The sequence below is a fragment of the Loxodonta africana genome, chromosome 1 (assembly GCF_030014295.1).
Source record: "Loxodonta africana isolate mLoxAfr1 chromosome 1, mLoxAfr1.hap2, whole genome shotgun sequence".
Classification (NCBI taxonomy): Eukaryota; Metazoa; Chordata; class Mammalia; order Proboscidea; family Elephantidae; genus Loxodonta; species Loxodonta africana.
The window spans coordinates 71033220-71046323 of record NC_087342.1 but is presented as its reverse complement, the minus strand read 5'-3'; the positions used below and the strand labels follow the sequence as shown (position 1 = coordinate 71046323).

The window sequence follows — 13104 nt, the reverse complement described above, 5'->3', positions numbered from 1 at the left end:
AAAAATAAATGGACTCCTGGACTCCTATACCTAGTAACAGCTCTAACCACCTGGGGACAGCACGTTAGAGCTTCAAAGGCACCAGTAATCAAACTAGCTCACTTGAGCAGCCTATTTGGGCATATCAAAACAAAACAAAACTAGAAGCTGGGACATAGTAAGCAAACATAAAGTAAATAAACACAATAACTTATTGATGACTTGGAGACAGCAGTCAATATCAAATCACATAAAGATCATGATGGCTTCAGCAAGCTCCCAAAACAAAGAATCAGGAAATCTTCTAGATGAAGATATCTTCCTGGAACTACCAGAGGTAGAATACAAAAGATTAATATACAGAACTCTTCAAGAGATCTGGTAAGATATCAGGCAAAAGGCAGAACAAGCCAAGAAATCCACAGACATAGCATTAGAGGAACTTAAGAAGATTAGAGAAGAGCACAATGACAAATTTAATAAGCTGAAAGAATCCATAGAGAGACAGCAAACAGAAATTCAGATTAACAATAAAATTTCAGAATTAGACAATAGAAGTCATAGGAGCAGAATTGAGGAAACAAGTCAGAATTAGTGAGACTGAAGATAAAGCACTTGACACCAACATATTTGAAGGAAAATCAGATAAAAGAATTAAAAAAAATGAAAAACCCTAAGAATTATGTGGGGCTCTATCAAGAGAAATAGCATACAAGTGATTGGAGTACCAGAACAGGGAGGGATAACAGAAAATGCAGAAAACTTCCCTGATATGGTGAAAGATGAGAAGATATCTATCCAAGATGCTCATCGAACTTCACATAAGGTAGATCTCAAAAGAAAGCCACCAAGGCAAATTATAATAAAACTTGCCAAAACCAAAGGTAAAGAGAGAATTTTAAGAGCAGCTAGGGATAAATGAAAAGTCACCTACAAAAAAGAATCAATAAGAATAAGCTTGGACTACTCAGCAGAAACCATGCAGGCAAGAAGGCCATGGAATGACATATATAAAGCCTTGAAGAAAACAAAAAATTGCCAGCTAAGAATTAAATATCCAGCAAAGCTGTCTCTCAAATATGAAGGCAAAATTAGGACATTTTCAGATAACCAAAAGTTTAGGGAATTTGCAAAAACCAAACCAAAATTACAAGAAATACTAAAGGGACTCCTACAGTTAGAAAATCAATAACATTAGATAAGAACCCAAAACTAGAACACAGGACAGAGCAACCAGATATCAACTGAGACAGAGAAATCACAAAAATAAGTTAAAGCCAAAACCCTCAAAACAGGGAAATAGAGACATCATTATGTAAAAGATGACAACGTTAAATCAAAAGAGAGTGACTAAAAAATAATGTAGTCATAGATCTTTCATATGGAGAGGAAGTCAAGGTAATATAAATAAAAGTTTGGCTTAAACTTAGAAAAATAGAGGTAAATACTAAGGTAACCACAAAGGAAACTAACAATCCTGCACATCAAAATAAAAAACAAAAAAAACGTAAAGACTCAGCAAATAGAAAAGGAAAGGTGTATGTCAGGGTTGTATCCTTTCACCATACCTATTCAATATGTATGCTAAGCAAATAATCTGAGAAGCTGGACAATATGAAGAAGAACAGGGCATCAGGATTGGAGGAAGGCTCGTTAACAACCTGCATTATGCAGATGACACAACCAGGCTCACTAAAAGTGAAGACAACTTGAAGCACTTACTGATGAAGATCAAAGACCACAGCCTTCAGTATGGATTACACCTCAACATAAAGAAAACAAAAATCCTCACAACTGGACCAATGAGCAACATCGTGATAAGCAGGGAAAAGCTTGAAGTTGTCGAGAATTTCATTTTACTTGTATCCACAATCAATACCCATGGAAGCAGCAGTCAAGAAATCAAAAGCCACATTGCATTGGGCAAATCTGCTGCAAAAGACCTCTTTAAAATGCTGAAAAGCAAAGACGTCACCTTGAGGACTAAGTCTGATCCAAGCCATGGTGTTTTCAATAGCCTCATATGCATGTGGATGCTGGACAATGAATAAGGAAGATTGAAGAAGAATTGATGCCTTTGAATCATGATGTTGGTAAAGAATATTGAATATACCATAGACTGCCAAAAGAATGAATAAATCTGTCTTGGAAGAAGTACACCCAGAATGTACCTTAGAAACAAGGATGGTGAGACTACATCTCACATACTTTGGACATGTTATCAGGAGGGAAGAGTCCCTGGAGAAGGACGTCATGCTTGGTAAAGTAGAAGGTCAGCAGAAGAGAGGAAGACCCTCAATGAGATGGACTGACCCAGTGGCTGCAACAATGAGCTCAAGCATAGCAACAATTATGAGGATGGCACAGGACTGGGCAGTGTTTCATTCTGTTGTGCACAGGGTCCCTATGAGTTGGAACTGACTACACAGTACCCAAGAACAACAACAACAAGGAGGGTGTTAAGGTCTGAATTGTGTCTCCCAAACAGATATGTGAAAGTCCTAAACCCTGTGCTTGTAAATATGACTCTGGTTTGAAATAGGACTTTTCTTTTGTTATGGTAAAGAGGTCATACCAAGGAAGGTGGATCCCATACCTAATCCCTTCTGAGTGATGTCTCATAAAATGAGAAAACAGACATGGAGAGACACCCACAGGGAAAGACAGATGCCAGTGAAGTTATGGGTACAAGCAGCCAAGGACCTCGTCATACCCAGTACAGAGAAGGAAAGGCCATCCCGTGAAACCAGTGCCCTGATTTGTACTCCTAGCTTCCAAAACTGTGACACAATCAGTTCTGTTCTTTAATGCCACCAACTTACAGTATTTTTTGTCATAGCAGAACTAAGTAACTAAGACAGAGGGCAATTTGGTAATATATAAAAAGCTCGTACTGTGTATACCCTTTGACCCATCCACCTGATATGCAGAAATTTATAGAAATAGTTTCACAAATGCAAAATGACAAATGAACAAGGTTTTCTTGGAAGTATTGCTCAAATGAATAAAGACAACTGAAGTACTGCTCAGTTAGCAAGTTCTGAAATGAAACATCTCCAATGTATTTTATATGGCAAAAACTAATATATAAAACAAAGCAACATATACAGCATAAATAAGAACATTCATTCACATTCACGTGTGCTGTCATTTTCAAAAAGAAATGATGTAAGAATAAATAAGAAATTAAAAAACAGTTATATGTTAACTGGACTCAGTGATCAGGGCAGATTGGGAGCAGGGGTGGGAGTAAGAATTTTCAATCTACATTTTTATATAGTCTTAAAATGTTGAAACTCGACTGCTAACCATCAGCCACTCCTTGGAAGCCCTATGGGGATGTGCTACTCTGTCCTATAGGGTCACCTAAGAATAACAGTAACAACAAATCCAATCAGAGTATCTGTTCAATTCATGAAAACTCAAAGAACTGTACATATGTGTACACTTTTCTATATATATTATACTTGAAAACAATGTTAAAATTTTATCTACCAATTTAAGTATGAATCCTAATTGGTACTTGATGTCTTGTTAATAATGTCCTATTCAGTGTATCTTGTTTAAATTTCTTGGTCACAGGGTTCTGGAAGACAGGATTTGTTTTGTTACCCTTAGCTCTATGTGTCACCAGCACAGTGCCTCATTTAACAAATATTGAATAGATTGAACATACAATTTTACATATGCCCCTTAGAAAGATGGCATTCTATCAATACAATATGACCTTGATCTCTCATCATCCTTCTCCAATGAGCATCAAGTCACATTGAGATCAGTAAGAATGTGAGCTAACCAGGTTGCATTACTCACATGAGGGTCCCTGGGCTCAAGCCCTCGATATCGTGACCATGCAAAAAAACTCCGTATCACATCATGAAACATTCAAGCAGAAGAACACAAAGACCTTTCTACGTACTTACATCTCTGAGATTAGCTTGAAGTACGGAGTTGATGTATGTTGGTCTGTACACTGTCACGACATAAAAAGTCCAGTATTGACAGAAAGAATAGACTAAAATGGCCCAAAGTGGTAGGGATTTGATCATAGCCTTAATGGGAAGAGACCAGCTTGGCGAACAATTCTGGAAGAAAGCACATATCAACATCCACTTCATCAGAGACAGGAGTTCTCTCTACTGCATTCTTCACATCAGAGACATGCAGGCAGACATGGTGGGAAACGGCAGGGAAGTCCCTTAACGTACCTTTTGAGCCAGTGTACACAGGATGTATTCCTTCTCACCAGTGCTGATAAAGGGATGATTCATGGGGTCATCATAAATGAGAGGGTACCAGAGAAGACAGCAGACACAGCCAATTCCACCTAGAAATCCAGGATCCAGTGAGCACTGCATTGGAGTTTTTTTATTTTGACTCTTCCCAGAGATGATTACCTTGCTTGGCAGAATGACTGGCCCCAATGCTCTGCTCCTCCGTGCATATGCATACTTCCATTGCCCTACCATAGGTGAAGGGTACTTTCTCACCTCTTGACTTTGGACTTAGCCATGTGACTTGCTTTTGATAATGACATAGAACCACTAGGAGACTAGAACTTGTGTGTGTGCTTTCCTTGTCCTTCTGGGTGGATATTTGAATGGGAAAAACATACTCCAATTAACCTACTGTTCAAGGAAGATGAAAAACACAGGTTGCAGAGAGGCCCAGATATCCCATAGAACTATGGCAATAAATGATTGTTGTTTTGCACCACTGAGTTTTGGGAGGTTTGGAAAGGCACCATTATTCAGGCTATAGCTAACTCTTAAAAGTTCTTGATGCCTTTATTTGCAAATGACCTGTTTAAGAACCAGTTAGCATCTCTCCATCTAGCCATGCTTTCTTCTTTAAAGCTTTCCATTTTGCCCTCCTACCTGATTAAAAACCCCTAAGAGTTAGTAGCTCATTATGATGTGCAACTGATTTTTTGCCAGTCAGAAAACTTCAAGACATGAACGGAAGTTAATCGTCTGCAAAGAAATTTCCTGTAATATATACAGTATTAAAATGATTTTAACATTCCCATTTTAGGATCTTAAGGAAGTCTGAAGAATTCTCAGTCTTAGTTGTTGGCTTGCTCTTCACACATTTATTCATAAATGTCACTCTGAGCAGTCACCATAAACCAGGCATTATGCTATATTTTGAAAATATAAAGCTACAAAGACACAATTTTGCCATCAATGAATTTAAATCTAAGAAGGGAAGAAAACCCCTACCTCCTGGACTAAATAAAAAAAAAAAATTAGCAATGCAGCACATTGGAATTGGAGGAGTTTAATACTCATTTAACAAATATTTAGTGATTTCTTACTATGTATATGCTGCTTACAGCTTCTCAAAACCATAAGCACAGGCATCTTTCTGTACTTGAATACTATTTGTCATGTGTCCTTTTGAAGTTTCCATGGCAAGCCTTGAAGGTAGATGTGCTGTAGTAGTCAAGTTTTGCACAGTTTTTTTTTTTTTTTTCTGGTGAATATGTTGACCTGGTGTTATAGGAATGCTGGATATAAGAGAACTAGTCACTAATAAAAACATTAGGGGGACTTGCTCTAAGGGATCAGACAATTCGAATATGGGATTTCAAATAGAAAGTTCTTAAATCGGTACAAATTCTCCTAGTAGCTGAGAGCAACTAGGAGAATTTCCACTAGGGTCGGATAAAGATAAGATTGTGCAGAGCAGAATATTGCCTCAGGGACACTCCATGTGTCTTTTGGAAAATTTCTGTAGCAATTTCTGTAGAGTCTTACATGGGCCTGCACTGTCATGCAGCATCTACTGGTTTATTCTCCATATCCTACAATCAGTATTTTATCTCAGATTAGGTCACAGTCCTATAATATTCTTGTCATTGAAATAATTGGAGAAATTAAAAGAAGTTGTTACATGATTTAAAATATCACTCTAAGACAACATTTTCTACATCTTAAGAAAGAAATTACTCTGTGTCCTTATGGGTTCGATTTAGAAGCAGGAAATAATGTTATCATGCCCTTAAAAGCACAAAGTCATAAAGGGTATTCTAGGTAGGCATTCAGGCAACTGAAACCTAAATGTCATTTTGGAAGCCAGTAAGATTAATTAGAATAATCATCACACGATTAACTCTGAACATTTTATAAGTAACCATATCTAATAGGATTTGGTTAACCATGCTAACTTCCATGAATGAAAAATCATGCCCAACATTCTCTGTCATTGAATTAAACTCTGAGATTTGAAAAGCACAACTCACCAAAGATATAGAAGATATAAGGCCATCCTATGGTCTGGCAGAGGAGACCACCAACAACAAAGATGACAAAGGATCCCAGCATTATCCCTGAACACAAGATGCAAGCATCTTCTAGGTGAGACATCCAGGTTTGGGACTCTGTGTGCCTCCTACTGATTGATCCTTTAACAAAGCTGAGTTACATAGTGATTACAAGTGTGAGCTTTAATCCAGAATATCTAGGTTCAAATTCCGTTCCTTCATTCATTCAGTAATTGTGTGATCTCAGACATGTTATTGATCTCTTTGTGTCTCAATTGTCTCATGTGTGAAATGGGAATAATTATAGATAGCTGACTAATAAGATTGTTCTGAGGCTATATCAAAATAATAAGTACAAAGCATATTATGTGTAAACAAATATATGTGTAACATATACATGTGTAAACAAAGGTTTGGTACATAGAAAGCATTCAGTTATTACTAAGAAAGACAGCATAACATAGTGGTTTGTTGCAAGGCTATAGAGACACGGCAGTTGGACTGTAAGGTTTAGTTCATTTGACAAGTTATTGCAGAGTATTCTTGGACAGTGCATATGAGGTGAGGATAAGGGTATCAATTACCTGATGTAGCAATGCTGGTGAGTTGACTCCTTTCCGTTGGAGGGGCCCATTTGACCCAAACTGAATACTGACCTGTTGTTACCATAACCTGAAAAAAAAAAAAAAAAGATTCATTGTTGTATGTGTACATTCATGGAAAATCTCATACATGGAAAAACTTTGGGTACCTGGGCTATGCCTTGGGCAACCCGTATGACAATGAGCAATGTCACTCCAGCATCAGCTGCCAGTGGAATGAACAGGGTCAGGACTGAGGAGATGAACAATCCAGCACCAACCACACGCTTAGCTCCAAATATTCCAGCCACGTAACCAGTAGGGATTGGTGCTAAGAAAGAGGCATAGTTGAGGGAGCTGAGGATGATTCCCTGGATTTCAGGACTCCAGTCATACACAGGGGCCTAAAGGACAAAAAGGATGTCATTATTTATTTGTCTTTGGTTAGGATGTTGACAGTCTTTATTGTAAGAACATAAAGGCAAAAAACCATGGGAAATTTTTCTTCCTTTTATCTCTCTCTAATTCCTTCGATATACCAGTTTCACCAGAAAATCTAAATATGAGCCCAATATACTCTTTCCCCTTACCCTGACACAATTAACCAATCACTTAAAATATGAGAGCCTTTATAGAAAGAAAGCCCACAAAGCAGAAAAAATCATATGCAATTGATGGAAAAAAAGTAGAAGAAATTGTGGTACGATGGATCACTTTTATATGGCCTTTTTTACCATGATATTGTAACTCTTGCCCACATGAAGACAGTGGTAATTGTGGCCCAGCAGTTTTGTCATCTCGATAGGCTTAAAGAGAGACAGAGAAAGAGAGAGAGAGGGGCGGTAACACAGAAGACAAAAAGGGGCAGCAGAGCTAGGACAGAAAGAGAGCTGTAACACTGAAGATGGCAAGAAGTGGCAGCAGAGAATTGCTGGCAACACAGGCAGGAGACCAGCAGTAGATGGCACGGTGGGCTTCCTGTCTCACAGATTGAGAAAACTGAATGTCTTTGGGCCGGAGTCTTGCTGCCAGAGTAGGGTGCCTCTGGACACTTAGTGGACCTAAGTTTGCTGACCCACGGAACTAGAGCTGAGTGCCTTCAGGCTGAGGCTTACAGATAGAGTGGGGTGCCTCTGGGCGCTTATCGGCAGAGCTAAAAGAGCTTTGTAACACTTGCACGAGCAGGGCAGAGGCCAGTATGAGGGACTGAAGGCCACAGAGAGAGACCTGCCTGTGAGCAGAGCTGAGACGAAGCTGTCCTGATCAAAGAACTATATCCTGAGTCATCGCTGATCATGAATTGTAACCTGTTACTTCCCTAATAAGCCTCATAACTGTTAGTTTGGTTTGTGAGTTCTGTGTGGCTGTTGCAATTGATTGTTGAGCCCAGCAGGGAGGTAGACAGTGCCATGGGAGGGACGGTTGGTGTCAGGATTAGTAAAAAGGTTGGAAGGTGGAAGTATGTCTGACCTCTGCCTCATAGCAATCAACCTTGGGTTGTTGATCTTGATTCCCCTTCTCCCTTGTGAAGTTAGAGGAGATCAGATGCCCTTGCCATGCCATTTTTACAGAAACAAAGAGAAAATAGACATAAATCTGTGACACCTATTTGTGGAGATTTTCATAATTGTGTGTGTATACACATAAAAAAAAAAACTAGTTTTCATACACATACATGCAGTAAAACCTGTGAGAGCTAGAACTCTCACATATATACATACATATATATTCCCCATTCAATTTTGAAATCTGTTTCTTTTATTCTAACTTAGTCTTGGGATACTGATAAATGCTAAGACTAAGCAAGGATATAATCTCCTTAGATACATATTATGTTCCTTGTGTTATTCCTGGATCATAGCAAATTCTCAATAAATATTTTCTGGTTAAATAAATCACATCTTTTGACAAGATAACCCATTCATTCAAATCATTTTAGAGAAAGAAAGAATCCAGAGTATCTTTAAACTTACCACTGCCTTAAATCCCTTTAGAGTTTCATTCCAGTATTCCTGGGAGTCAGTGGGGGACCTTTCTGTGTAGGCATTGGAATGGTTCAGTGGGGCTGTGGGTTTCACCATCGCTGGGATGGCAATGCTCATGTTCATTTCTTGGGTGACAATTGCAAAATTACAGAGCAGCAAGATGATGGACAGTCCATGTCGAACTGAACAAATGCCTGAGACAAGAGGGAATAGAGAGTCTTAGAATGTTCTTCTCCCACACTCCCTCCCTAAACCCAGAAATGAGAGGAGACTGATATCTGCGATTCTGAAATATCTGGAGAGCAGACCTTGCTCTATAGGTGTTTTGTGGATACCTGTTCCCCTGGGAGGTGAGGGAGGAGGTAGCACAAGTAGAGATTTAAGAATGTGTGGATTTGAGAGGAGCAAGCATTAGGGAAGAGTAGGCTAGGGTTCAAAAATAGAAGTATGTAAAATTTATCTTGATTCTGTAATCTAGGCTTGCACAAAATAGCCAGTATCCATGGCAGCTCTAGAACTTTCCCTGGGGTTAAGTCTAGATGCTTTAGTTTGATGACAGCTAGAGGAACCCAGAGGTAGTATATGGGATCACCATTCTCAGGCATGTGGGGACACAGTTTCCTGACTGCTGCCATTGAACAAAATCACTGGAAATGGCCAGCACTGTATCATATTGTGTAGTTTAGCTCTTATTATGTTTCTGGAATTGACAGATCCTCACTTTTGGTTTAACTCTGTGAGAATTTAGTCAACCCCTCTTCATCCACAAAAATTTATATGGGAATTTTGATCAATATCGTATTAATATGACAGATTCAAGGGAATGGCCACATTTATAGTACTGCCTCTACTAAGCCATGAACAGCGATTCTTTTTCATATATTCAAGTCTTTTCATCTCTCCCAAGGTGGAATTTTATAGTTATCTTCAGCTAATCTTCACACTATTTTGAAAGTACTTTTTATTGTTTCCGTAACTAAGTTCTTTTTCCTATCATTTTCATAAGTTATTTTCACCTGAGTTTTGATTAAAACAATAATTTGTAAATAACAAAAACAGTTAATTATTTCTGCCACTTGTAACAATTTATTCTTTTGGGTAATTTTATTCACTGGCATTACCAAAATAATGCTAAGTAGGAGTGGTGAGAGTGGCCATCTTGTCAGAGGTGAATTTACTAGAAATGCTTCTCATCTTATATCATTAGCTATGCTGGTAGTTGTTGATGTGCTGCGTGCTTTTATTATTTTAAGTTCTCTTATTGCTATTGTTTGAGCCCTGGTGTATAGTGGTTAAGAGCTTGGCTGATAATGAAAAAGTCAGTAGTTCGAACCCACCAACAGCTTCTTGGAAACCCTGCGGGGCAGTTCTGCTCTATCGTATAGGATCCCTATGAGTCAGAACCAACTGAACCGACTCGATGCCACCTAACGACAACAACATTGCTGTTCTTGGAGCCTTTGTGGCACAGTACTGAAGAGCTTGGCTGCTAACCAAAAAGCAGTTGGAATCTACCAGCCACTCCTTGGGAACCCTATGGGGCAGTTCCACTCTGCCCTGTACCAAAAACTAAACCAAATCTGTTACCATAGAGTCAATTCCAACTCATGGCAACCTTATAGGGTCCACATGAGTCAGAATCAACTCAACAGCAACAGGTTTTTTTTTTTTTTTAATTGCTGTTCTAAATAATTTTATTGGAACATATGAGTTTTTCAAATGTATTTTAATCCTAGCATCAGATGCCTGGATTCTAATCCCAGCTTCTCCACTTATAGCTGTGTGTCTTTGGGTGTCTGTAGACCCAGAATTTGATCTATGAAATTGGGATAATAACATGCCTACTTCATGACGTTGTGATGAGGATTAAATAAATTCATGTAAGATCATGTAATTGCTATTGATGATATTTGACTATCCTTTTGTTTTCTATTTTTGGAACGATCTTGATTGAATTACGTCCCCCCAGAAGTGTGTATATCAACTTGGTTAGGCCATGATTCCCAGTATTGTATGGTTGTCCTCCATTTTGTGATTGTAATTTTATGTCGAGAAGATTAGGGTGGGATTGTAATACCACCCTCACTCAGGTCACCTCCCTGATCCAAGGTAAAGGGAGTTTCCCTGGGGTGTGGCTTATACTACCTTTTATCTCTTAAGAGATAAAAGGAAAGGGAGGCAAACAGAGAGCTGGGGACCTCATACCACCTGCGCCTGAGAAGCTCTTCAACCAGGGGAAGATTGAGGACAACGACCTTCCTCCAGAGCCGACAGAGAGAGAAAGACTTCCCCTGGAGGTGACACCCTGAATTTGTACTTGTAACCTACTAGACTGTGAGAAAATAAACTTCCCTTTGTTAAAGCCATCCACTTGGTTATTTCTGTTATAGCAGCATGAGATAACAAAAACAGATCTCTTCTTGTTCTTAATATATTAGACTGTTTTTAATGAATTACTTGATTTGGTTTGTTTTATATCCTTTACAGCTATATAGAATTCTTAGTACTAGTGATAACAAGAAGTTGCTGTATAACACTAAAAGGAAAGTCAAGGTGACATAGATCCCAGTGTTAACCAGAACAAGACGCCTGTACATGATTTCACCTTTCCTGGAAGTTTGCACTTCAGATGTGTGTAAATCACTGTCATTGGAAATGTCTTCTTCCGTGGCCCTCATTTCAGCTATGGTAGACATTTTGGTTCCTTCCTCTCAGGGACTAGCATTTACCTGCTAATAAAAAAATGCAAAAGAAAACAAGCAAAAGGGAGGGAGAAGTATCGTGTATCCCATATGATACTATCATAATCCTTTTCTTAAGAATCAAGAGGAAATTAGGTTTGGTGAGAAAAGTGCTAGATTAGGGTTCAGGAGGCCTGGTTGGTCATCCTGGCTCTATCAATAACCAATTATGTGGCCTTAGGAAGGTCACAGATACCATGGGTCTTGGTCTCTATGTCTCTACATAAGGGATCTGGACTTCATTATAAGTTCTTTTGGTTCTGTGTTCTCATGGCCCTCAACCGGAATCAGTACCAACTGAATGATAAAACTTAAGAAAAACCTCATTGAAAATTCATTTGGAAGCTTCTTTTGGAAAAAAAATTCTCTATTATAAACACCTATATATACTATGGGGAAACCCTGGTTGCATAATGGTTAAGAGCTACAGCTGCTAACCAAAAGGTCAGCAGTTCAAATACAGCAGGTGCTCCTTGGAAATTCTATGGGCGGGTTTACTCTGTCCTATAGGGTTGCTGTGAGTTGGAATCAACTCCACAGCAAGGTTTTTTTTTTTTTTTTTTTTTTTAATGTATATACACTATGGAGCCCTTGTGGCACAATGGTTAAGAGCTCAGGCTGCTAACCAAAAAGTCGGCAGTTTAAATTCACCAGCCGCTCCTTGGAAACCCTATAGGCAGTTCTACTCTCTCCTGTAGGGTTGCTATGAGTGAGAACCGACTTGATGGCAACAGGTTTTTTATAGGCATCTATAATTTTTTTTTTTTTTTTATAGGAATGGAATGGGGAATGAAGCACAGGCCAGGCAGAGAATTGTAACAGAGATTCTAATATAGAGCCAGAAACCAAGAAGGGCATCACACTTAGTTAAAAGGGTTCTGCCTATTGCAGCAGTGACAATGATGACCTCATCTACTTTGTCCGGAGAAAAGGTTTTAAAATTAAGAGCTTCCCTTTGAAATTCAGAAAATTGATAACCATATTAAGGGGAGTGGGCATTTGGAATTTACACTATCTGCATTGTCTGAGAACTCCTCCCCAGCTGAGAAGCTGACCCAGAACTGGGCACGGGCTGGTTTGCTCTACCCCAACCACATATGAGCTTAAATTAGTAATTAACACAGGAGTGACCCATCAAAAGTAAGTTTTCAGACTCACTACACAGCAGGATTATTCTGCTGAGAACTCCTAAAAATACTGGAAAATGATAAAGCCATATGTAAACATGCTTAAAATGACTGAAGAATTAAAAGATGGACCCTAAAAACTAAAAAGAGTCCAATAAACCAAGAAAGGAAACCAATCCATCCAGCCAAGAGAGCACCAATGGTAGATCCTAAGGGTTCCAGTCAAAAAGACACTTCCTGTCCCTGACTCTCCTCTATCTCCCCTCCACCAGCCCCAGAAGGATCAGAGGTATAATTTAGCAAGATGAATGATGGGAGCAGTGAGAAAGGAAGGGGACAAGAAGTCAAACCATATAACCCCTCCCTTTCAGACACAAGCTGGAGGAGATTACAAGCTTTAATTTGAGATAAAGTTTGGAGTTTTGT

General features: G+C 38.9%; 1 protein-coding gene across 11 annotated transcripts in view; it reads right to left on the bottom strand.

Annotated features, from left to right (window-relative positions):
* LOC100674542 (probable small intestine urate exporter) overlaps positions 1 to 13104 on the bottom strand; it is a 69086-nt gene that overhangs the window by 18145 nt on the left and 37837 nt on the right. For 8 of the 11 annotated variants that reach the window (XM_064281660.1, XM_064281653.1, XM_064281631.1 and 5 more), the window contains 7 exons: positions 11416 to 11544; positions 8799 to 9004; positions 6996 to 7229; positions 6829 to 6916; positions 6224 to 6310; positions 4188 to 4306; positions 3903 to 4064 (listed from right to left, as the gene is read on the bottom strand). In XM_064281660.1, coding sequence (XP_064137730.1) covers positions 3903 to 4064; positions 4188 to 4306; positions 6224 to 6310; positions 6829 to 6916; positions 6996 to 7229; positions 8799 to 9004; positions 11416 to 11506 — 987 coding nt within the window. In that variant the 5' untranslated portion in view covers positions 11507 to 11544. The remainder of the gene's footprint in view (positions 1 to 3902; positions 4065 to 4187; positions 4307 to 6223; positions 6311 to 6828; positions 6917 to 6995; positions 7230 to 8798; positions 9005 to 11415; positions 11545 to 13104) is intronic. The other 3 variants (XM_064281641.1, XM_064281650.1, XM_023555745.2) reach the window with 2 other exon arrangements.